This window comes from Trichinella spiralis (assembly GCF_000181795.1).
Source record: "Trichinella spiralis strain ISS 195 chromosome Unknown Scfld6, whole genome shotgun sequence".
NCBI lineage: Eukaryota > Metazoa > Nematoda > Enoplea > Trichinellida > Trichinellidae > Trichinella > Trichinella spiralis.
The window spans coordinates 2,362,813-2,388,140 of record NW_003526945.1 but is presented as its reverse complement, the minus strand read 5'-3'; the positions used below and the strand labels follow the sequence as shown (position 1 = coordinate 2,388,140).

Below are 25,328 nucleotides of genomic sequence, written 5' to 3'. Positions count from 1 at the left end.
CATTTTCAGCATTGAATGTAATGCATAAATTATAAAAATTATTGAAATGCGTTTATATTATTTACATAATTATTTATTTACCGTTTATTCATCTTGCACAAATATGTTGCATAAATATGCTATTTTGCAAATAAATGCTAATTAAAGGATAGCATTTTAAACTTGAAATATTGGATTATTAAGATATTCCCATTTTTTAATTAGTATTTGAATTTGTTATACTATATTTTATTTCATGAACCGTAAAATTTACTTGCAGTATTTTAAAATTACTGTATCATGGGTTTGGAGTTTGCAATTGTATTGCTGATTGCGTTCAGTTTTGCAGCAGTTTGAACTTTATAACTCTGCTGACGTGTTCAGTGTTATTTTTATCGTCTCTGTGCTTCCATGTTTATGAAAAGTGCAAGCTGCAATTGCGATTTTCCTAATTCAGGAGTGGCAGTTGAACATTTTGACATTTTAACGTGATTTGTTGATTTAGTTTTAATCAAAATGTAAACAGATGGCAAACTTTGTGTGCATGCTTCATGCTGATGATTATTCATCAATGTTTGCACATATTTTATGTATATTATTTTATTTATTTATTTATTTATTTTGTGTTAATATGCGGACTTTCTCAAGAACGGTTTCGTTGATTAACATTTCTTTCTTCTTGCGTAAATTAGTTTGATATTCAACTTACACATTCTTGTGTTGAACGTCATATTAAAATTGCTCTACTATATGAACACTTTCAGAGTAGTTGAAATGTGCACATATTTTGGATTATTAGTTGTGTGTGTGTTTTTCAAGCCATTTTTTCTGTTTTTTTTTCAGAATTGTAAAAATTTCACAACTGTAACAAGAGAATGAAAGCACAGCTCACTTATCGTGGAAGATCGTTGATGCAAAGTCGTGCCAGGAGAAGTAATTAATTTGATCGGTTGAGTTCAGTCAGATTTACTCTCTTACGCTGAGTTATTGTTTTTCAAGATCAAGAAGATACTGTTGAAGAAGATGACCAATTCCAAGATTCTGACTGTAAACAGTTTTCCGATTAATTGTTGGAAATTAATACTGAATTTGCATAATTTCAAGCTGTCGAAGATAGAATAATTTATTCGTTGCGTGTTGCAATCAGTGGAACTTGTAGTCATGTAACTCGACTGGCGAACGTGAAACGTTTGGTCACTCTTTTTCGTCATGCGGCCGATGCTGCATTTGCAATAGGATTATCGGCAGAGGAAGTTTTCATGTGGTGAGATTCTGGTGGAAGAAGAAAGAAATAATACGTTTTGCAGTTATCTTGCGTTTCAGCATTCGATGTCTTCTGCTTGATGAAGAAAGTGAAATTCGTTTGGTCAGTTTGCTTTGCTTACGTTGGCTGCTTCGTTCGTCGGATGATTTTAAAGTTGCCCTGAAACTTGGAATTGATCATCTCGTGGTCAGGTGATATACACTGAAATATGACTGAACAATAAATATTTATTATATGCCTGTTTGTGAATTTAAATTTTTTGCAGATGTTTCGAAACTGCTCTGGATGATGACAGCGACCGAATAGCTTGTCTTCGACTGTTCATGTATATCATCGACAAATTTCCAAACGATGTTCCAACGAGTATTGTGAAATCATTGATGGCTGTGATTTTTCACGGTCAAACCGAAGGCGATTCTTTGGCCATGGCTGCTCTGGCGTTGATTTGCGAACTGAGTAAGATTTATTTATGTTTATTTGTTAATTAATTAATTAACTTTATAGGAAAATGCAACAGATTTGAATTATTAAAAATAACAGTTTTCAATTTTCAGCCATTCGTCATCGAATGATTGTTCTTCACTGCAACAGTTTTTTGAACTGCATGTCACGTCAGATGTTGATGTCGCCATTCCCACGTCAAGTGCAGTGTCTTTCTTATTTGATGTGTTACGTTTTCAACAGTATCTCTGCCTCGGATGTGCCTGTTAATCACCGTTCTGCGTTCTATTATGTAAATTGTCTTCTATTTTGGTTATTTTGATTTGATTTGTTCTGATGTGCAAATTTGTACTTTCAAGGAATTGCTGGCGCCATTGATGGAACCGAATTATGGGAAAAGTTTAGATTTGGAAAAGCGTCAACACAACGGACCGTATGTGAAAATGAATTTTTTTTTCTTTGTTAATTTTTTTATATGTATTTTTTTCTGCATGCAGATTCAAACCAGATAACGTGTTGAATAATTGTCGCATTGCGATCGTCAGCTCCTTGCGTACATGGTCAGGATTGATTCACTGTTTGTCAGTCGACAATTTACCAATAAGTTGTCGGCGTATTGTCGATTTGGGTGAAATAGAAAATTGTCCAATAACTTGTATCTTTTCCGCTTTGAGAATCGAAGATAGTCCAATACAGGTTACATTTTTTTAATATTTAAATTTAATTAATTAATTTTTTTTATTTTTTGCAGAAAATGGCGGTGAAAATTCTCTGCGATTTGGCGTTAGCGGATTTTGCTGACGAAGAATTTTCTTGCTGGGATGATGTTCGCGCATACAAAACTGGTGAGCTTGTCAAATAGGCAGGCTACATGGTTATGAGGAATAGTTTTCAAAATATTTTTTAAAAATTTAATTCAAGGTACACGTATGTCGAGTTCATGCCAATGTAAAGTGAATGAAAATTTCATTTTGGCTGATGCGGAATTGCTAAAGAAATTTTGGGAACGGAAACGAATGGATCTTTCTGATTTGTGCATCACTTTTTCTCTTTATTGTCTAGTTCAGCGAGGAATTTTGCAAGTAAGTAATAAATTAATTTTATAATAACAAAAACTGCTGCTTATAGGTTTAATTTGCTTTTAAAGAACTTCGTTTCAGATATTGTGCAGAATGGTTATTGTCGATCCTGACGATCCGTTGAACATCAAGATAACTGTCCTGATTGAAGAAATTCTAAACACAGTATTGTTTTCTTTTTTGATTTTCTTTTTTTTGTTGCAAAGTGATTTTCAGGGTTTTCACTGGTTTAAAAATATGACTTTGAAATCCGCTCTCGGATGGGATCAATTGTACGATTCACAGAATTTGCCAATTGTGGATGAAATTTTGAAAAAGTATTTCGATCTCTTTTTATCATGTTCCTTTATCAGAAGTCAAATTCATCTTAATAATTTTTTCTATTTATATCAAGTCGTGGTTTGATGGTGATGAATCGTATAAACGAACTGAGAGCTTATCGTGATCAAATGACGTTCAAATATTTACTTTTTGATCTGATTTATCGAAGATCTACTCCAAATAAATTTCCATCTCATTCAGATCCCTACGTCACTGCCATTCAACGATGTAATAAAGTATGGCTTTTTGATTCAATGAAAATTTTATTTCGAAATTTGTATTCTGTATTTATATGGAAAAAATTGATGTAGAAAAACAAAATGAATTGTATACGTTATGCAATTTTTCTTGTAGGATTATGTTTTGAAATTACTTCCAGAGACGAAAGTTCTCTCTTTGAATATGTCTCAGTGGCAAGAATGGGATTGGTTGCTCGTTGACCACGCAATGTCCGTATTACCGACAATCACCGAATTTTACGAAGAAGAAACTTTTGTGAAGTAACATTTTAATGATTAATTTTTAATGTTATCTGTTTTTGAAAAAAAAATTTAAGAAAAATTCGTAAAAATTGTTCGTGCAAATTACAGAATTCAAAAAACTACAGTATATTGAAAAGCATGTGCAATTGTCAAAAATGAAAATTTGCATATTATTTCAAAATTTAAAAATCATTGCCGGAGAACATTGGTTTTGTTGTAAATTTTATTATTGTGTTTATGGAATTTATTGTTTTCAGATTGACAGAAACTGTTTTACAATTTTTCGAACCTCAGGGGCCATTCAAGGATCTTTGTGAAGATTATCGTTCCTATTCGCGCGTTGGTTGCAAATTGATGAATGTATTGTCCAAAGCTCCGGTTGGTTCTGCAATGAATCAGCAGTTGCAGGGCTTTTTGAAAAATCTACTTATCGAACTATCCCCGGTTAGTTATTTTTCCCTTCTCCAACAAGCAGATCATGTCAGAAGTGTAGAATTTTCTCATATCTCATTTTTACTGATTTTATGTTTGAATTTTATATTAGGATATTTATTGTTATTGTTTTGTTGTTGTTTTTGATAGGAAAATCTATACTTGGGTATTCTGTGCAAGAGGAGTTTGGATACAACTGCTGCTGTTGATTATTTCGCTTTCATTTTTCAACTGAGCAGTACGAAAGAAGGACTGGAACAGCTTTGTCGTGTTGGAATTATTGACAGGTATGTAAATTTCATTTGCTCCACACATATATTTTGGCTTTTTAACGTGTTAATTTCTTTTCAATATGTAAAATAAAACAGTAGAGATGCATTATATTTTATTGAGCAAAGCAAGATTACCGACGACTTTTCTCCATTTATACAGACAGATTGATTGAAATTGTACGTTCAAAAAATTTCATTATTTAAATTAATAGAGAAGAAGTAAAAACAGAATGTTTCAATTGTGATCTAAAGGGTATTTTTGTGGATTCGATAGAGGGGAAGTGAAAAATAATTTGATGGAGAAAGCGAACCATTGTCGTACTTTTTTTTCTATGCTTTCAATTGCATTTGTATTTGCTTGATTGTTGTTTGTTGTTGCGTGGTTTTGTTTTCACTGAACTGATTGATTGTGAAACGGTTTTTTCAACGGGCGAGTTTTGTGTTTTCAGTGGGTAAGTTATGAATGATTGCCATTTCAGTATTCGCGTGAAAAGTGACCGAGTTTTCCGTTGCTTCAACTTTGGCACAGTGCATTTGTCTCGTTTTACAATTTGCAATTTGTACTTTTTCGTTTATATCCCATTTATTTGCCTTCATATTCAACTCTGACGGTGTAAATTGTTAACAAATCCGATGGTTTCCGCCAGAACGTAAGGGTTCCAGTTTGTTTAAGGAGATCCGAGTTTTATTGAAAAAGCAAATGAAAAGCAAACATTTGTATAGGATTGTTTCCTTTCTTGTTGATGTTGTCGGCTGAATCAGTGTGATACAGTAGAATATTGTGGTGCAGATTCTACTGCAGTCCAGCCCAGAAGCAGTTCATCATTTGCATCAGTTTCTGTGCACAGGGCTGGTATTTTGGTTTTGCACCCGGGAATCCGTCGAGGTCCGGTGCGCAGAAGTATTCGCAGAAGGCCAGCGATCCATTGAGAATGCCCTTTTTACGACAGCAGTCTCGTCGGTCCTTGCCCTGCGCTGCGCAAGATAGATAGGTTTGGAGTTGTCTGAATGGGCATTTTCCATGCATGAACGCGAAACGTGCCTGGATGGATAATAAAAGGGAAATGAGTAATTGAACAAGAAAATGAAATATATGTATATATAACTCACTTCTTCCAAAGATATATCATAGCGGCAGTAGTTTATACAAGCAGTCTTTATGCCTCTCTCCTCGCAACAGTCCTCGTAGCGCCTGTTTGCCTCTTCGAGCGGTATGCATGGCGTTATTCCATTGCAAACTCTTGGCGGTGGTGTTTTAGGTAGCCGAGTGGCCGGTTTGACGTTGGGCGATTTGGTATTGTACGGCCTGGTGTATTTGTTCGGTTCCTGGCCGCGGTTCCAAGACATCGTTTGCACTGGGCGCCCTTGATTCACTGACGGTTTCGTAATCCGGACTCCCTGAAAAATAGTTGAAACTCCTCAAATATCCATCCATCAGTGAAAAATGGATAATTCGAACAAACACAGCCATTATTTTAAATAGTTTAATCATTTATTTATGAACAAAGAAATTTAAAAAAAAATTAAATACTGTACCGTATTTATGCTGTTCACGGATCCTATTCCACAAGAATTGCAAAAGGCAGCGCAGTGTTGTTGCATTTTTCCATATCGACAATAGGCACAGCCAGCTTTTTCACAACTCAGCGTGGCTACACTTTCCAACTGAAGTAACAGTAACAAAAATCCACCAAACCGAAGAAGCAGAAGCATTTGGGAATTTTAAGCTGATATAAATTGGCAGAGAGAGAGAGAGAGAGGGAGACAAGCAGGAGAAAGTCGAACTGCAGCGCAGAGTGAATTGACTGGCTAAGTTGGCTCGATTGGACTATAATGTTATAGTTCTGGATGATTAGATGGACTTTGCAAATTGTTGTTGCTGATAATAAACGGCGGCAGTGTCTCGGAACAGTTTGGTCCTGGGTGTCAGGAGAAAGTGAAAAATGCCACTTTAAAAATTGCCGACCGTTAGACACTAACCTAAATAAAGACCTGTCTGAAGGCAAGCAAGTGAAACTGAGAATGGAAGACTTCTGTGAACTCTTACGAATCGCTTAATGTGCTAATTTCCTTTCTTCTGCTCCATCCGAAATTTTTTCCCCATACCACCACCGGAGGTGATTTTCCAATGCTACCCACGCTCGCTTTGCCCCGGATGGCTGCTCATTCGTTACTCCAACACTGGCCAAGGCAGCCAACCAACCAACCAACCAGAAATCAAAACCTCTATTGAGGTATTTATTTGCTTTTTTGAAAAAAAAGTTTTTCGCATTTCCTTATGTATTATTTGTTCCTTGTTGTCTATCTGTCTAGCTGAACGAAAGGGAAAATTTGGGTTACTTCCGAAGACTGGATTGCATGTATATCACGGATGGGGTTGAATTCAGGTTGCAAGCGTGTGTCTTTAAATAGCTTCGGGGTTTATTGTTCGGGTGTGATCCACATCGACGTATATCACAACTGGGCCATCATCTTGTAGCACGACTGTCTAATTGTTGAAGCTGTGCCTTTTGTCGACACGCTCTGGTTGTGCTCTGGTAGCCCACTGAATTGATACTGTCTGTGCACAACGGTGTCAACAAACACTACACAAATCTATGTTGTTTGCTATGATAAGCGACCTCGCCTTCAATGTCCAGTAGGGTCAGTTGAACCGTTTCTGCCGGGGCAGGTGTTCTGATCTTATAACAGGAAGAATTGGAACAAATTATTTCATTTTCTTCAGTAATAAGAATCGTAATACAGCTACAGGGAATTTTATGTTGTCACGTTTCCGTTTGCGAGAAAATTGAATCGAATCACACGTGGAAATTTGTCTTAAAATATTCTACTACTACGCCACAGGAAATAATATATTCACGTAGCATCTTGGAAACGCGGAAGTGTACCTATCTGCCTGCTGTGCTGGTCGACTCTGTTGAAAATGGCATCCCAGATTGTTTGTAATTATTATTTTGTCCATTTCAACAGCTGACGAATGAATAATTGAAGCACTGTTGGAATCATCATTTACTCTTTTACATTGATTTATCTACCGAATAGGAATGCATGCAGTTTATTGCATGAATAAAAGCGGAAATTTATTTATTTTTAAAGCAGCTAATTTCATTTTAACGGGCAGGATAAGATCGATATCAAAAAAAAATAACGAATAATGCTATTATTTGGTTGTTTTTGCATTGTCATTGTGGGACAGTGACAGAGGAGCAAAGTTGTTGGTCAGTTTTCAGTCAATAAGTCATTTTGAAGTTTGAATTTCGTTGACATTTAATCATCACGTGTGAATTTGCCGGAAAATCCATAAATCTTTTTTCTAAATTTGAATACGCGTTTGCGTGCACAACTTGTCCAGTGCAAGCATATTTCGTTCCACGTTCTGTGTGTGTGTGTGGGTGTGGGTGTGGATGAACAGCTCGAATAGAACAAATTGATTGATGTTTAGAAAATGTATGAACCTGTGGTGTCAGCTGTCATCTTGGAAGTTATATGATTACTGAATTGCAACTGGCATTGGAATCAGTCAGAACAAACAATGTTGGATGGTTTGGTGTTTCTTATGTCTAAGTGTTGCAAGTTGCAAGTTTACTCTCCAAGATGGAGGCGAATGATTTAGAAAATAATACCTGAAAATTTGACAGAACTTCAAATTCCCATTCCTTGTAACCGTTACTAAAATCATAATGAGAATAATGACAATGTTGGTTGGAGATGATAAATTTTTATTCAAAAATAAATTTTTCTTGTCATCAAATGCCTAAATGCGGTAAATACAGTAAAATTAGATGAACAATCCATCATTGCAGTATTTTGATTTCAGAAATAGACGTTCATGTTTATCTGTTAACTGTATCTCAAGGACGGCACAAAATGCATTTATTGTCTTGCATTTCTTGACAGTTTGCTTTTTACAAGTTTATTTCTTCGCAATCTTAGAAGCAGAACAGAGAATAGAGTTCGAATAGAATAGAATTGAATGAAATATAATTATTTTTTGTTATTAAAAAAAGGAACAAGTTCTTTTTTTTGAATTTTTCCCCTGTAACATTGTCGACAATTGCGAGGACCAATTTTTATTGCTCGTTATTCCAAAAGGCGGAAGCTCAACTTTTTTTTCAATGATGCTCTCGTTCAAGTTATCAGGGAATGTTGGAAAAGAAAAGTTATCTTTAAAATGATCATTATGCTTTTATACGGAAGTTACCTGCTTTTGTATGCTTTGATGATGCATGACAGGTTTGTATTCAGTGGAGGAAGCGTCATTTTCATTATTATGACTGGGTGCAGGTGAACGCTCATACTTCACCCATCAACCGTAGTGAAAACTACTTTTGGTGGAATTGTTAACCAGCGTGAAGATCATTACGTTAAATTTACAAAGAAAATTTATATATACATATAATAAAATAAAGTAGAAACAAGCAAAATTCAATACAGTACTTTTTTGTTAGCAATTTAATGCATTTAAAAATAAACTGCAAATGAATAACGTTTTTAACCTGCAAATTACAAGCCTTTGAACATTGAGACGGTCGACAAGTAAATTTCAGGTTTCACTTTAAATGCCCACGGAAGTATTTTTTTCCCCTTCATCTACCTCCCTTTCAGCATTTCTCCACTCTGATTCACATTAATCTATTCAACAACGAAATCAGCATTATCTCTGTTGGTGAAAATTAACTAACGACAGAATTACAATTGAAAAAAGGTATTCTTGAATATTATGCTACGGTTGACCAAGCTTTTCAAGTAAACTTTTTTAAACTTATGTTCTATTGTCAAATTCTTTTCTATGCAAGATGACAATGCCAAAAAATGTTTTATTTCGCTTTTGTAAATTGCAATAAATTTTCTACAAAATGTATTAAAAATTAACATACGATGTTCAGATTTATGGAAATACTGAAAAAAAATCCAAGCCATTATTATACAAAAGTGATAGTATCTTGTTTGTGCTTTGATGGACAAGATTTGGCAGATGCTGAATTATCGACTAGAAGAATTCTTGAAACCGTACTTACTGATGCTGCTAAAGTGAGCTCAGTTGTTTATTATAATTTGATATCTTTTCAACGTGAAACAAATTTAATATATATTTTTTTATTATAAAATGTTATTATTGTTGTTTTAATTTTGTGCAGAAGCTGAACTCTGGCAGAATGCACGTATCAGCAGTGCATGTGCATGTGTGTGTGCGCTTTTCATTAATACAGTAGTTGTGTAGTGTTTTTTTTTTATAAAGAATATTGATTAACTTTTAGGAAAGTCGAATTTACGCAATTCGATTTTTGCTCATGTTGGGTCATTTGCAATGTAATGGATACGAAGATTGGGGTCTCAAGCTTATGACCGATAGGCTCAACGATTCGAGTATGGAAGTGGTGTCCGTTGTTGTCGAAGCTTTGCACAGCTTAATGACCATAGGGGTAATTGTATGTCGTTGTGATTTCTCACATGACGATTTCTAATAGATTTCAGATAATTAACTCCGATTATGATCAACGTCCTATGTTATTGATTGACAAATTTCATAATTGATCGTAGCATTGAAACTGATTCTTTTTTTCACACAGTTTTATTTGTTCTTATCAATATATTTGTAGTCGATGTTGTTATTGAATTTGAAGAAAATGAAGAAATTCTACTACTGATTTATTTTTTTAAGGTGTACAAAAGTTCTTTTGTGAAGCTGAATATAGATTTGTCAAAGATAGATGACGCGGGCGTGTTACTTAATACTTATCGGTACAGTTTTGACGAAGCTGTCAGAGCAAGCGATGAACATTTGAAAGCTTGCATTGTCGAAGTGAACTATTGGACTTATGTAAAAATTGATTTGTTTACTTTATTAACTTAAACAACACTAGTAATAATAATAATAGGAAAAGTACTGTTTTTTTTGTAATGTCAAGTACTTGCAAATGTTGCAGTTTATTTTAAAGTACACACACACACACATATATATATATATATATTGATTGATTAGAATTGTACAACTGATTTTCTTTTTATATAAAAAAAGTGATGTATACAGATGGTGTAATTGTTTTTTCTTTTCTCTTCAGTCATTCTGTGAACAGTATGCTGCTATGGTTGAAGAGGTGATCACTGAGATCCAAGGCAATTTTGAAACTCAGCCAGACGGTACATTTCCAACGCACGCGTCATCCAAGTATGCTTAGTATCAGTGATGAATGAAATTTTTATTATTGTGATTTTTGTTTTGATGTTGATCGCTTTTAGCGAAGAACGTCGGGATGCATTTTTACCTCCACACCTTTTTGGACAGCTCTCATTGCATATGACGGGCTGTTGCATCATGGTTGAGCTTGGCGTAATTTACCGGCTAATGCAAACGCTGCATCAATTTCCTGCGGATTCAGCTGATCAGTGTCTCAAATTGAAAAGTGCACTTTTAGCAGTGGTAAATTTTTATTGTATTTTATTTCAATATACTACAATATAACATACTATTTATTATGTATGTTTGTGCTGCTTTTATTTGATCCTTTCAAATTTACTATAAATAGGGACACATTGCCAGCTCAGAACTCGGCCTGCTGCTTCTTCCAGTGTGCGCTATACCTTGCGTTGTTCAAATAATTGAAGAGAGTCACCTGTGCGATTTGAAAGGTTTTGCATATTATGCAATGATGCTTGTATCCGGCACCGGCATGGGTTCGTCGATTTTGTCCCTTCTCAGTTGGAATCACTCAGTTGAATGTGAATTGTCAGACGAGGACTTTTGTCAGCGTTTGGATTCGTTTTTTGAAGACTTGCACAACGTGGCCAAGTTGAATTGGAGACAGAGGAACATTGCCGGTGAGATTGGGTTCAGCGGAGTCTCGAACCAGACGCGGACAGTGGAAAGCGATGCTTCTTCGATGGTCTGCATCTGGTGCGAGTACCGGAGAGCACTTTACGATTGCATGTTGACGGGCTGTGGTGACGGCAGCCGTGGTTCTTTTGACTTTGTCAAAGAGATAGAACTGCGCGAGATTCGCATGTCCTCGTCGAATCTGATGGTACGCAGCTGTTCACGATCCGATACCCGTTTGGACGCCGGTCTCGACTCAGGCAAGCTCAGCAGTTCAGATGTTGTCGAAATGGATTCTCCTGCGGACCAGAGGAACCGACGAATGCCTCTGTTTCGACGGTTCAAGTTGGAACACGAGAGAAGCAAGCGTACCCGTCGGTCCACGCCCTCCACCGACTATTCCATCTCGTCGACCGTGCCGCTCAGTTGTTCCTTGGACGGTTCGCTCGCTGTCAGTCCTAGGGCAGCTCAACGCTCGCCTCTCAGCTCCACTGTTTCACGTGAGGCTGTTGTTCTCCGATATTCTTCTGGTCATTCAATTTGCGCATGTTTTGTTATTTTATCTGTTTCAGCTGTTTCACTTTCAACCACTGCTGCTGCTGCTGCTACTCGTTTGTTGGACAAAAGCAACATCATCACTTCATTTGCTTCGACAACGGTCTACGATTCACTGAAAGAGGCGAATCGGTTGTGTGAATTGCAAACGTAATTAAAAAATTAGACTACACACACACACACACACACACACACACACACACACACACACACACACACACACACACACACACACACACACACACACACACACACACACACACACTCATACACACATACAAGCACACACGCACGCGCGCACATATGTATAATATGTATATACGTACACGTACATTTGTGTGTGTAAACTTTTATTTTGCATTAATATTTAAAAATTGATAATTTATAGAAATGCTGTATGAGAGGTTCAATTTTCATTTCAGACGTGATCAGATGGCAGAATATACGCCTAGTGAACATTTGAACCATTTACGGATTTGTATTCCTGATCGAATTGATCAGTTGTGTAACTTGGTAATTTTTTGATGTTTATTGTCTTTTTCAACAAGAAAGAATGAATATTTAAACTGTGCAATTTTACTTTCATTTCTAAAGTGAAATTGAACTTGTATGTTCGATTGTTTTTAGAATCCCTATTTTAAAGTGGCAGAAAATGTAGACGATCAAACTGCTGCAGATAGTTCAGGCAATTGTGAAGAGATATTCCATGAAATAGAATCCCACTGTGAGCACAGTTGTTTTCTCTGTGGAACTTCGGGATTACTGTCACCGCCGATTTCGACTATTTCTGTGACTAAGCCGGACTCAGATTTCGTTTCCGACGTAGCAAGCGATGCTAGCAAACAGATCACATCATCCTCATGTGAACTGGATCCTTGCCAAACGTCGGAAATGAGTCTGAGTGATTATTTGGGCTCGTTGGCAATGACGAGTTCCAATTCAAGCGATAAAGAACTGCCTCCGGATGTTGAGAAGGATGTTCGTTTAGAAGCAGCACGGCTGATATCTGTACTGCCGGTTCGTCCTAAATTTGCAGAACGAAGCCTGCTCAGGTGAGAAAGTACTTTGAATTGTGTTTCAGCTCAATTTGCACTGCAATCCGACTGTATGGTTCAGGTTGAAACGTGACTATCCTGAATTGTTAAATTCAGTATGCTTCTATTCGGACATATGCAACCTGCTCTCTGCACATCCGTTTCCGTTCAAGGCGAGACAATTTTTGCAAGAATTGTTTTCAGAGGCGAATTTCCAGTGTCTCTGGTCCAGACCGCGCGAAGTGCTCCAATCGCTCGGCAAATGGACCAGAGACGGTCACGCGAAAGCAAAAGTGCCTGGTCATATTTGAATCCTTCTTTCCCTACTAACAGCCAACGAAAGCAAGCGGCATATTTTTTTTCTGAGATTAATGCATTCATTTTAAGGGTAGAAAAAGCTTCTTCTTTCGATTTTTTGCCCACCAACACTAGTGAAATTGTGCATTGAATTTATTTATTTGTTTATTATTATTCTATTTATTAAAAAATGCTTTTCATCTTTTTTTCAGAAATGATTTTTTTTTCATCGAAATTATTTCGAATTGTTCTTTGCTTGAACAACAACACCAAGCAAGCGAGCGACCGAGCGAGGGAGCAACTCTTGGAGCATTATTATAATTATGTTAGTTTTTGCTTTTTCTATTTTTGAACGAGCGGAAATTATCAACGACGTTTTATGATGATGAAAAGAGAAAATTGAAGAAAAAATGATTTGAAAAATTATGCATTTCGATTTGGTTGGTTGTGTTTTTATATCTCATTCACATCGTTGTTGTGCAAAGTTGAACGAGAATCCATCCATCCATCCATCCATCGATCCATTGATTATGTGTATGTGTGTGTGTGTGTTGCAGTGATTATTGGGGCTTCTTCAATCAGAAAATCTCCCGCGAAGCACAGCACCCATTCGACTATGCGGATATGAGGTGGTTGCCTATTTTACAGTTGGGACATACTGTTTCCAAGTTTGTCGTCTGCTTTTGTTCAATATACAATTCTGTACGTTGTTGGGCGATTGGTGTCGATTTCAATCAGTCGAAATTAAATTTCTGTTTACAATCAAAATAATCAATCGAGCACCGCACATTGTTGAGTTGAACTGCTGAACATGAGCAACTGCAATTGTTTTCTCTGCTTTGTCCGTTGATTTCAGTTTCTATTGGAAAAATTATTCACATGTGCTCATCAAGTAGTTCAGAGTTAGTAGTTAGAGAAAAAAATATCCGAATCAAGAAAAATTTATTATTATTTTCTAGTTGTTTAATTCTTTTAATTTTCCCAAATATAATTTTAGTAATTAAATGAATACGGATGCGGTTAATTGGCATGTACAAAATTTATGCGGCTTTAAGCCAGCTGGCGATTAGAAAAACCAGCGCTTGTTTCCAGCTGGTGGACATGCTTGTTGATGGATGGGATCGTCAATGGCTGTTGATGGCGCCGAAAATGCGCAATTAAGTCTGTCCATTGCATTGTGATTGAAGCTAGTAAATTCAGCATCACTGACCTCAATTTGGTGCAAGCTTTGGAGGTCAGCTGTGTGAGCTGTCGATATTTCAGTCAAATTCATCATAGTCAAATGTATGAAAATTGTTGTCGAAGCGTTTTTCTTCTCTTTGCAGTCAGTTGATGGTAATGAAGTTTGGAACTTTTTCAACACTGCAGTTGAAAATAATGGAAAAAAACTGCATCGAAGTATGCACAAGTAAAGCGATGGGCTGAAAATAGCCCATTGTTGACAACAACACTGCTTGACTATTGGAACCTCCAATTATAAAGAGGAGGATAGAGGGGGAGGGGTGGGCTTGAAGGGAAGGAGGGAGTGGAACAAGGGGTAGGAGAGACAGAGACAGACAGACACACACACACAGGCATACATAGAGAAGGAGAGAGAGATAGAGGGAGAGAGAGAGATACAAGCTGAATTGCATCAATCGATTGCCGCTGCGAGCGCTGATCTGCTCATTCGTGAATTGCACCAAATTATATTGTGTCAAATGCATCTCGATTTGTTCTCAAAGCTCTTTGCCGTCTTTGAAGTTGCGTTTCTTTCACTCTCACGGCACAAGTGTACTCGAATGAACAATTTTCCTCCATTTCCTGATTCGAATCATCTTTCATTTGTATCCACTGCAGGCAGCCGTCTGTGTCTGAAATTTCAACACCCCTGCCAATGATCACTTCCGAATTTTATCGCATTGCATTACAAAACTGACTTGAGTAAGTAATTTCAACGAAGAGTTGAAAAAACAAGGCAAAAATTAATTTTCAATTCTTAAATCCATCTTCTTCATGAATTTTATCATTTTATTGTTCAATTTGAAGAAACTTTCTTCCGTTAATGTCTGCATTAATTAATAAAAGTTGCACATATTTGATAGCAAATTTATGCAACAGATCACTGGCAATAATCATAACAATACACGTACGTGCTCGTTGAAGGATTTTCACTCACTCATACACGTTGTTATTGTAGCGTATTGTTGTTGATCGATTAATTTTTTTAGCTGGTAAGCTTTTACACTTGCTTTTATTTTTCTTTCCACTTTGTGCACTTTGACTTTTAATTTTAAAGATTTTTAAAAAAATTTTCTGGCATTTTTTCCATCTTGGTTCTGTTTTCTTGGAAAACCTTTTCAGCAAATACATCTTCAGCGGATAGAGCAGCAGCAGAGAGCAGCATTTTTGCATAAGTTGAATGTTTAAACTGTCTGTATATTGAAAGTTATGAAAACCATAAATTCCCTTTTCAGTTGAAACATGTGACAAGAAAGGAGAGAAAATAGTTTTATTTCAAACAACAATTCAGTTGAACATAATCTGCAGGGCAATTTTTTGACCAGCCAAATCCAACGTGAGCTATGGACAGTTTTTTTTTCTGTTTTTGTGGATCAAAAATTGGTAAACAACAAAGAGAAAAGCGTTGCAATTATTTATAGCACTAGCAGCAGCGGTATGAACGTCAAGAAACAGATGAACTAGTTAGCAAGAATATACAAGCGCTTTTTGAAGAGAATGAAGAAGAAGCCTTTCGAAGCCTGTCTGCCTAGTAATGTGCGATTAATATAAGTAAGATCATTGTGTATTTTGATTTAAAATAGCATCAATCACGAGTCTTGAGCCGCCATTGAATATGTGTAATATTGGATTATTCAAGATTATCATTTTGTTAATTATTGTTCTGCAGATGGCAATTTGGTGTTAAATTATGACAATCATTAGTAGGTTAATTAGTAGTTGAAATGTTATTTTTATCGTTTCCCTTGTTTTCTTCAATCACTTTCTGTTTCATTCATTGTCGGCTGGTATTTTGAGGAAGCAGGTTTGGAGTAAAACAACAGAAAGCGAAACTTCCTTTCTTTTTTCACTGATGATGATCACTAGAACGTGGGGTGTATGATGATAGAACGTGGGGTGCGTGATGATAGCAATGATGCGATGCGATCGATGTGCAAAGATGAACAATTGTCACTGATTTTGTCTCACAGTTTGCCGTATGTTTCGATAGAGATCTATCTGACAGATCGTTGTTATCAAAAGCCATTCACTTAAATACAACAAGCAGTACTAGAATAGAGGCGTATCGATCATAGTATGTATGGTCGAAGTAAATACTTTGGTTTAGAGATTCGATTACGGGAATCGCCGGATAATTTTTGAGCTTTATTCTTCAACGGTTATGTGAGGTACTTTAAGTTGGTAAAAAGGGAAAAATATTTAAAGTTAAACAACTTTTTTCCCAACATTTGCATTAGTAGCAGTGGTTTTAGAAAGCAATATAACAGAATTCAGTTACAATTCCACTGTTGAAAACGCTATTCCAATGCACATTTGTTAACTGTGAACTGAATGATACAGTCATCTTTGAATTCTGCTATTATAAATACTTGCTTATTATTAATTAAAACGAGTTGCTTTGAATTTGAATAATGGAATGTTTTCTGCTTAATTAATCGATGATGTTCAATGAAATTATCTTGTGACAAATGGAATGTTTTAATAGAAAGGAATTCGTTTGATACATTTTTACGATCGCTTTCTAAATGCTAGCATAAAATGGAGTTGGATAATTTAAAGGTGTTAACTGTGATTTTCTTACAGAAACCCCTTAGTGTGAACAATGTCATTCGGCACAATAAATAAATAACTGTTCTTTTGGTAGTTGATATGTTTTATCTGAAATTGGAAATTTGTAAGTTGTAAATTTGTAGGATTTTCCATTTTCGACTTAAATAGTTTTTTTGGAAAAATGTTTTTCCAGAATTTATTATTATTTGCATTGATCAATTCGTTTGTTCTTTTCACATTAATAATTTCAAATTGAAGCAACTAAAGCAGAACGATCATTGCCAATAATATTAGAGAGAAATAAGAAATCATTCAGAAATGTCATTTGAATCGTCACCTTTTAAGCATGAACGGTCAACATCCCTGTTTGCACATTTCAATTCAGCTCTTGCAGAGAAATAATTTTCCAAAATAAATTAATGATATATTATTGAATTTCGATTTATTATTACCTACTGATGTTTGTTTGTTCACTTTGAAATATACCAGTTGGTTCAAATATGCCTATCATAGAATAAATGTTTATTTTTGTAATCGTATAAAATTATTTGCAAAGGACATTTTTGAAGCTGGTATTTCTTTTGATTTAAAACTATCTATCTATTTTTATTAATGCAATACCGTTGCACGAACGATAACTTTTTCCATTCTCTTAATAACAATTTATATTTATGAATCATCTACTTTCTGCTTACTCAGATCAATGATTTAATTTTAACTGATAAATGTGCATCTCAGAGATGTTACTTAAATGAATCGTTTTTCATAAGAAAAAAAAGTTTCCATTTTGAATTCCCATATTCCCATATTTGATTGCGGATGCAAGTATTAGTTACAAATTTAGAAATTTAGCAAATACAGTAATCAAAGCTAGCATAAATGTTCGTCAGTTGAACATGATCGAAAATTTCATTTGTGTCGTTTCAAAATTATTCAATCAGCACCTTAACCCTCACCACAATTAGCGGTTATTTGTACGACAAGGTTGACTAATGTCAAACCAGGCAAACTAATCGTGGCTGATGGACATATCCATTGCGAAATGAAAAGAAAGTATTTTATTATTGAATTTAATAATCTATGCAAATGAGCAGCAATGATGGTTTGTTTGATTAAGCTGAATATTTTACACACCAAAAGTGATAAACCAATCACCACTGTTGATAGTTTCACATTTTGTTTTGCAAATTTATTCGAACCTGTACTTTGAACGTTTGGCTTCTTTGGATGAACATAAATTTGTTGTAAACTGTAGGATTTTTCCAAAAATTTATTACACATTTCACTTCTTTGTTTTTTCAATTTTAGTTTTAATCAATATTGTCAATATATTGATAAAGCAAAATTATTATGCATAATTCAAGATGTAATAATGATTTTTGTTTTCAACTGCATCAAACGGTATTTCAATTTGATTTCAAAATTCGTTGAAAGTTTTGACCTTTTGACAATAATATCAAATAATATTTAATCATCATATCATGTTTAATTTGGAATGAAGAATCAAGAAAAAAATTGTATTCTACTTTTTTGCAAATATTTTATTGACTGATTCAATTTTCATGCTCAAGTAAAATTTTTGTTGCGAGAAATTTCATTAAATTGCAATCATATGCATATGAATTACTGTTAATTTTCCGTTTTTCAAAGTTTGCAAGCTTTTATTCGTTTGTGCTACTTGTTCTGACGGTTCAAGCAGATTGTCTGCAATGTCATCACTGAATGTGCTCATCTTCTGTAGAGAAATATAAATTAAAAATTATAAAATAAGAAAAATTATCATCGCACCAGTTAGCAAATTATGTGAATTGTAATTGTGAAATGAAGAATATTTTTCAATTTTCAAAAGCTTTTCCAGTGTAGCCTTTTTTCTTTTTGTTCACTGCGTAAATTTTGACGTAATGCATGCTTTTCACCTGATAATGTGAAACCAAATGAGAAAGCATTTGTGTATTAGGCTTTTTTTTATTCTTTCAATCAAGCTATTATAAGCTTTCATAGGGCATTATCGATTGTAATTAATCAAAAGAAAATCCATCGAGTGCTAATTGTTATTTTATAAATAAGCAAACTCTCTCTGTCTCTGGTCTGATTCATTTTGGCGGCATTTAAGCAAAAACAATTTTCATGTGAAAATGGAATGCATTAAACTGTGATTCTCTTTTTTTAAAAGTGCTATTTACTTTTAAAAAATTTTTTTCTGAACTATTGAGCAATGTATTGTAAAAATTATTTTAAACTTGGAAGCCTGACACGTGAAATCACGTTCAGCATCATCACTCAGTTATGACTTCATCATCAGGTTATGACTAAGTTACAAAAAATAAAGCAAGAAGTTCAATAGCAGGAATGAGATAAAATTTGAATGTAAATCAACATTCTAAAATTATCATCATAAAAAATAACTCGAGCAATTGAATGAAGACCATAGCTAGACGGAAGAAGAAAGTAATAATGAGCAGTTGAGTTCTTAAGCTGATGGCTTTAATTGCCCACCGCTGAACTGCAAAGTCGTTCTACATCTATAAGCTGTTCAGACTTTTCCCAACTTAACAATTTCCCGGTGCATGTTTTGCAAAACACATTCCACTGATCCATGACAATTTTTGTTGTTCTGTTCAGCTCATTTTAATTAATCAAAATTTCATTGAAGTTGAACACTTATTATTATTATTATTAAATAATAATTATGTATTCAATCAATTTGTGTAAATTATTTATACTGTTTTATTTCTTTTTTTTGCAGCAAAAACATTTTATCCAACTGTACATGCGCTGCAAGCTTCTTCATCACAAAGTGTTTGGTCTTAATAAATTGTGAAACTTAATCTCCAGAAATTCAGTATAATATATTTAAAAAATGTATTTAAAAATGTTTATCATTGATTTAAGTGTAAATTCAATTTCACATGCGAAATCATTCATATTATTTTGTTCATTAGAGGAAGTATGCATACTGTAATTTGCTTTGTGAAAATAAGGATTGCTTAATTTTACAAATTTTTCCTTCCACAACATTGTAATCATTGTTTAATTTAATTAAAAACATTTTGCGTGACGTTTTGATCATGCATGGAAGTATGAGAAATTGCTGTATTTAAAAGATGTAGAATATAATTGTGATATGGATTAATTAATTATAAGTAATTTGAAAATTTCTCATCTCCAGTTTGTTGTTGTTAACACAATATGTCCAGCGAAGTATACATTTTTAATTGTTGAAAACGTCAATCTTGGTCCATATTCCATACTTATGCTTTATTGATATTGGAAAGAAGTGAATTTCCCGTCGATTATGCACTGCAGCAGTTGACGCTTTAACAAAGAGTTCAAAGAGCTGTGAATGCATGGGTAAAAATTTCTAATCCCTGCTGAATTCTCGACGCCGCATGCTGAAAAGGCTTTTATTCTCAAACGTCGAGCGTTAGCATTTCTTATTTAGCCGTTGAGCTGGAAAATTGTCTTCAATTGCTGATTTTCATTTCCAAATTCAAATATGAAATAGTTCAACTCAACGCTGGAGCACTTTTTGAAAGTGAATCAAAAATCTCAACATATAACCGTGCGCACGTTAATATTTACTGCCCAAGGTTTGATATTATTATTATTATTCATTTTTTTAAAAAAATTCATTTGTTTTTTGTATTCTTTTCAAAAATTAAATAGTCTATTTCACAAGCTCAACTAAGTGGTTGGATTATGCAAATAGACCAGTCGATTACTGATTTTGCTTGAAAATTTGCATAATTCAGCACTGGACAGGATTTATCTTGTTAAACATTGAGTAACGCAAGCTGCGCTATTCAGTGACAACGACCAGATCAAAGTTGTTTAAAGTAATTTCTATTTGATTATTGTTTCTTATAAGAATGTCTTTTATTGAAATACAACACGGCTACCAAATTATCAGTTGCAATTATTATTGATTGTTCAAAGTAAATATACTTTTTAAATATTGAACAGTAATTACAGTTGAAGTATTTACATAAAATATGCATGCAGTGTTTCTTGTTTTCAAAAATAATACAAACGTTGATGTTTAAAATCACCGTTTAAATATTTACAATTGTATATAGAACTGAAAAATACGGTGATAAATCAAAAGTGCCCAACTTATCTTTTTATTACATCTTTTTCCAAGTTACTTCTGAAGTTTAAATTGATATGAATAAAATAATTGTTTCTTTGTAATATTGAATCGCGGAATAATCACACCAGAATCAACTTTTCACAAAGTTCTATATTAATATTGCTATAGCGTTTGAAGTGAAATTTTTTCATCATTCACATATTGAATCATCTGTTTACTACTTAATTGCAGATTTTGATGGAAGTGTTTACTTGTGGATTTTTTACCTGCAGCACGTTGTTGATCGCATGACGTTTCAGTACTGTAGCATGGTCGTAAGTAATATTTTACTTCTTGCATTTATAAAACAGAATAAATTTGTGAAATAAATGAAAGTGAATAAAATAGTACCTCTTTTTTTTAATAATACAAAATGTGAAAAACAGTAATGTTTCGGTTAGCTGTATAATAATTGTAGAATTAAAGTCAAGTTTTCTATGCAAAGATGCTTTTTTATTCGATACTGAATTTCATCACTTTTCCTTCATTGAATCCTTCTGAATGAATTTCATACATAAAAATTTCTAAAATGCACATTCGAAAATGAAATTTTCATTACAATACTTTAAAAATAAAATTTGAACTAACCACTTTTATTACTTTTTATTGAATTGATGCAAGAAAATTCTTTATCTGAACAAAATTATTAAAAATTATTTTTAATAATCAAACGATTGCACTTTTGTATCAATAATATTTTATATTATAAATAATTTTGAAACTTGGTTTCATAAAAAAAAGTTTTTATTTATTTTTTATAATATTATTTTACAATTTTGAAAATATTATTCTCCAACCAAAACATGAAAACAAGAGGAACAATTTTTAAATGCAATATTTGAATAATTTTGTGTATAAGGAAATAATGCTCTGCAAACTGTAGCCAATGAAACCAAACTTTACTGTTTAGAACTGGAATGTTTAACGCTGTAATTTATAGTTTAAAGATGTAAAAGTAAATTGCAATCGCTTATTCTAGAACAATAATTTTCCATCTGAAAAGATGTGTAAATGTATTTTCATTAATTAACTTATTAAGTAATTAATTTGATGATATTTGTAGTAAGGGAACTTTTTTGTATAGGAATTTTATTTTATTAAATAAATTTAATCTGTTGCTGTTGTTAAAAAGCCAAAGACCAAAACATCCGTATAATCATGTTACGATTAATTGTACTGTTGCTGAGATGTCAAAGTTTTAAGTTAATAAAGCACTTGAAATTTCTTGTTTATATATGGAAGTTGATTTTTAATTTGATTAGCATTTCGCACTCTGTGAAATTGCTTTTATTTATTATTTATTATCATTATTATTAGTGATGCATATTTTTGTAAAAAAATTTATTACATTTTCTATTGGAAAGCTCTATTTTATCACAAACATTCAACTGTTGCATTATTTTAATAATTTCAATTTAATACACAAATATTTTCGAATATTAGCAGTTTATTAGCCGTAAGCAAATTTGCTTGCATTTCATTTTTTGAACACTGCCTTTATATTACTATTTTATTTATTTTTATGCTCGTTATTTGATCAATTTTCAAATTCCAGTAAGAATAAATATTTTCTTTTTCATTTCTATCATTTCAAAATTTCCATCCTTGTACATTAATACTGATGTTAGTTGAAAATGGATGCTGTATATTATAGTTATCAGGAAGCTTGTGTATTTTAAATAAAAATATTATTTTTTGAAGCAAGTCAATGACATCTAAGATTACAGTGATTCTTTTTACGCACATCAAGTAATGTTTCAAGTGAAGATAAGAAAAATAAGCTATCCTTAGTTGTATGCATGCATGTATGATATGCATACGCTTATGCGTGCCATACGGCCTAGTATGTGAAGTTGGCCATACCATAAGGCCTGGTATTCATTTGCATCGTGATTGATTTTCCTCGCATACATTTCACTAATGAATGGTGCATAATTTTCTCTAACTCGTTTATGGAGGCGTCAAGTTAGCATTACATGCATTAGTAAAACAGCAACCGAAAGGAGGGAAGTGGATTTCGCGTAAATTGAACACAGCCAATCAAACTGTTCGTTGAAAGTCATAAATTGACTATCATTGAACCATCGACCTGAAAATGCTCTAGCTTAACAAGTTGTCCCCAGGTTTAAATTAACTTTTCTCTATTTATTATTATCATCATCATCATTAGTATTAGTAGTAGTGGCCGTAGCAGTAGCAGTAACAGCGGTACTACTATTGAAATAAATAATATTACATAATATGTTTGCAAATGTTAACAAATGTTTGTTGATGCTTTAGTTGTATGGCACCTATACAGAAGTACAGATTGCTACATTCACCAATTGTCTGCCCAATCTTGGAGTAGTTTTAGCCGGTGGACGCAGTTCTGGTGTTATTGTCAAAGCAATATTACCAGGAAGTTTTGCTTATAAGGTTATTCAGTGTTATTTATCATTTTACTGAAATGTATAATATGGAATTATTATTCAAAGGATGGACAAATTAAGCAAGGTGACCACTTGTTGGCTGTTAATGATGTTTTCGTTCATGGCATGACTTGTGATCAGGTGAGTACTGGAATTGTGGACTTTGTATTTCTATCTATTTTGTAGGTGGCAAACTTGTTGAGACATAATGCTGATGGAAAAATTCAAATGATCGTTGGACGCGCACTGAAATCATCAACTTCTGCTAAAAGTAGAGTAAAGTTAAAATGCAGTTGCATTGATCATTATTAAAAAGTTTAAAACTTCTAGAACATTCACGTACAACAATACGCTTACCAACCGATGTGGTGACCAACCCTGCGTTGTTGAAAAATCACATCACTAATTTAAATGCAGACTTTGGTCATAAATCTTCCGTAAGCATTGTTACCGTTGGCCTTCTTACACAAACATTTGTCTTTGTTTACCAAAGTAGGCTTCAACAGAGCGGTATCAATCAGCAATTGTAGAACCAAGCAAACAACAAGACGTAACAGCATCTGCTCCACAACATACAGGTTAGAAGATTCCTTTTTCTAACAATTTTTGAAATTAATGCACCGTGGCAGCCAATCTGATCTGATTCTTTTCTCAATTAGCACAAATTACCCAGGATTGAAGACTGCTTATTTGCTTAATCGATTTGCTGGTAGGGGGGGGGGACCATTGAATTTTGCGGAATATTTCTTTTCGATTTTCCAATTCGACTTGGGAAAGCTTCGTTTCAATTGCAATCGATTAAATGCTTCAAAGGCGTGGCATGATTTTTTTTTCGCCCATATCTCTGCTTTGCAGCTGCGATTGCTTGACTGCTGACTGATTTAGCATTTTAAAACTGAATGCTGATGTTCTTTTAGGCAGTCGAAATGATGAACTTGAAAATTTATCCAGCCAAGCTTGTTTGGTAAATAGAAGAAAAGTTGACAAAAAAACTGTTCAAGTAAGTCAATTTATCTTATGTATTCACTTCAAATTGGGGCATAAATTTAATGAAGACAATGTACAAATTTAAAGACCCCGTTTGAAGGTTAAAACTTGCTGATGCATAAAAAACAATTACGTTTTGCTCAGTGGCAATTTCTAACGAACAATCAGTAAGTTAAAAGCATGCTGAGAGTTGATCTATTTTGAACTTTCGTTTTTGCAATAAATAAAATTTTATTCGGCTTTCATTTCTCCAAGTCTTACACGGGAATGTCTCTGTGCACCGACATCACTTCTACTATAATCTTTTTTATTTTGTTCCAAATCTCGTTTTTTTTGAAAAAAAACTTTTAGTCGTCAGAATAAATTTACACGATTTAGCAAGTATCTACAAGCAAGCTTTGAATAAATTTTCTGCGATTTCTTATTAAAATTGTCTTTTTCTTTTGTATCATAATATTGTGCAGTATAGCGAATTAAATTATTTTATTTTTACATAAATTATGCAAGATACCCTTAAACTGAAGTGATATATTAAAGCATCAGAAAATTAAAGCTCAAAGTTGTATTGATTTTTGTAGAGCTGTTTACGATTATTTCCAGCTAATTCGAAAATTGTTGAGGTCAGACATCGTCAGAAATTAATTCAAATTGATTTTGTAAAATTGAATTATGGTGTAAATAAAACTGTACTTCGTATTTTCTACTCTAATCTTTATATTGCCTCGATGTGTTGAAGCAAACACAATTAACACTGATTATACGGATTCTACTACTTAGATTTTAAATTTTGGGACATCAGATACACTGTTCACTCGATTCTTCTTGTTTAATAAAAAAAACTAAAAGTTATTTATTGTTTGTTGATTGTTGTAGTAGTTGTTGTTGGCTTCTTTGGAATGGAGTGCAATGCGATGCTTTTCTGTTTTTTTTTTCAGTATAATTTTATATTTATATTTCCAAGCATCTAGCAGCTAGTGTGCTGTTGGTTTTCTATTATGACAGCTATCATGAAATCGTTTATCTGTTTCCCACTTCTGATCGATTTTGACCAAATCTTAGTTTG

General features: G+C 33.9%; 5 protein-coding genes across 5 annotated transcripts; 4 read left to right on the top strand and 1 right to left on the bottom strand.

The window, feature by feature from the left end:
• The first annotated feature begins 854 nt into the window (after positions 1-854).
• Tsp_08196 (hypothetical protein) lies at positions 855-5,262 on the top strand. Its single transcript, XM_003373557.1, has 16 exons — positions 855-912; positions 1,084-1,240; positions 1,303-1,434; positions 1,509-1,699; positions 1,798-1,976; positions 2,044-2,117; positions 2,182-2,380; positions 2,436-2,529; positions 2,606-2,766; positions 2,845-2,928; positions 2,980-3,080; positions 3,158-3,320; positions 3,439-3,584; positions 3,824-4,010; positions 4,149-4,285; positions 5,061-5,262. The coding sequence occupies exons 1-16, from the start codon at positions 855-857 to the stop codon at positions 5,260-5,262; spliced, it is 2,265 nt and encodes a 754-aa protein (XP_003373605.1).
• Positions 5,263-6,641: 1,379 nt separating this feature from the next.
• On the top strand, positions 6,642-7,216 carry Tsp_08195 (hypothetical protein). The gene is made up of 3 exons (XM_003373556.1): positions 6,642-6,689; positions 6,888-6,941; positions 7,016-7,216. The coding sequence occupies exons 1-3, from the start codon at positions 6,642-6,644 to the stop codon at positions 7,214-7,216; spliced, it is 303 nt and encodes a 100-aa protein (XP_003373604.1).
• A 1,225-nt stretch (positions 7,217-8,441) lies between these two features.
• On the top strand, positions 8,442-12,984 carry Tsp_08194 (conserved hypothetical protein). The gene is made up of 10 exons (XM_003373555.1): positions 8,442-8,503; positions 9,157-9,301; positions 9,529-9,693; positions 9,933-10,091; positions 10,333-10,439; positions 10,511-10,691; positions 10,798-11,789; positions 12,062-12,152; positions 12,267-12,656; positions 12,721-12,984. Exons 1-10 carry the CDS (start codon positions 8,442-8,444, stop codon positions 12,982-12,984), a joined length of 2,556 nt encoding a protein of 851 aa, XP_003373603.1.
• Positions 12,985-14,036: 1,052 nt separating this feature from the next.
• On the bottom strand, positions 14,037-14,787 carry Tsp_08193 (hypothetical protein). The gene is made up of 2 exons (XM_003373554.1): positions 14,735-14,787; positions 14,037-14,391 (listed from the first exon to the last, which is right to left on the bottom strand). The coding sequence occupies exons 1-2, from the start codon at positions 14,785-14,787 to the stop codon at positions 14,037-14,039; spliced, it is 408 nt and encodes a 135-aa protein (XP_003373602.1).
• A 7,895-nt stretch (positions 14,788-22,682) lies between these two features.
• Tsp_08192 (putative patj-like protein) lies at positions 22,683-24,999 on the top strand. Its single transcript, XM_003373553.1, is given in 10 exon segments — positions 22,683-22,713; positions 22,829-22,891; positions 23,041-23,078; positions 23,151-23,285; positions 23,345-23,419; positions 23,465-23,549; positions 23,609-23,760; positions 23,775-23,856; positions 24,196-24,278; positions 24,844-24,999. The coding sequence occupies 10 exon segments, from the start codon at positions 22,683-22,685 to the stop codon at positions 24,997-24,999; spliced, it is 900 nt and encodes a 299-aa protein (XP_003373601.1).
• The last annotated feature ends 329 nt before the right edge of the window (positions 25,000-25,328 follow it).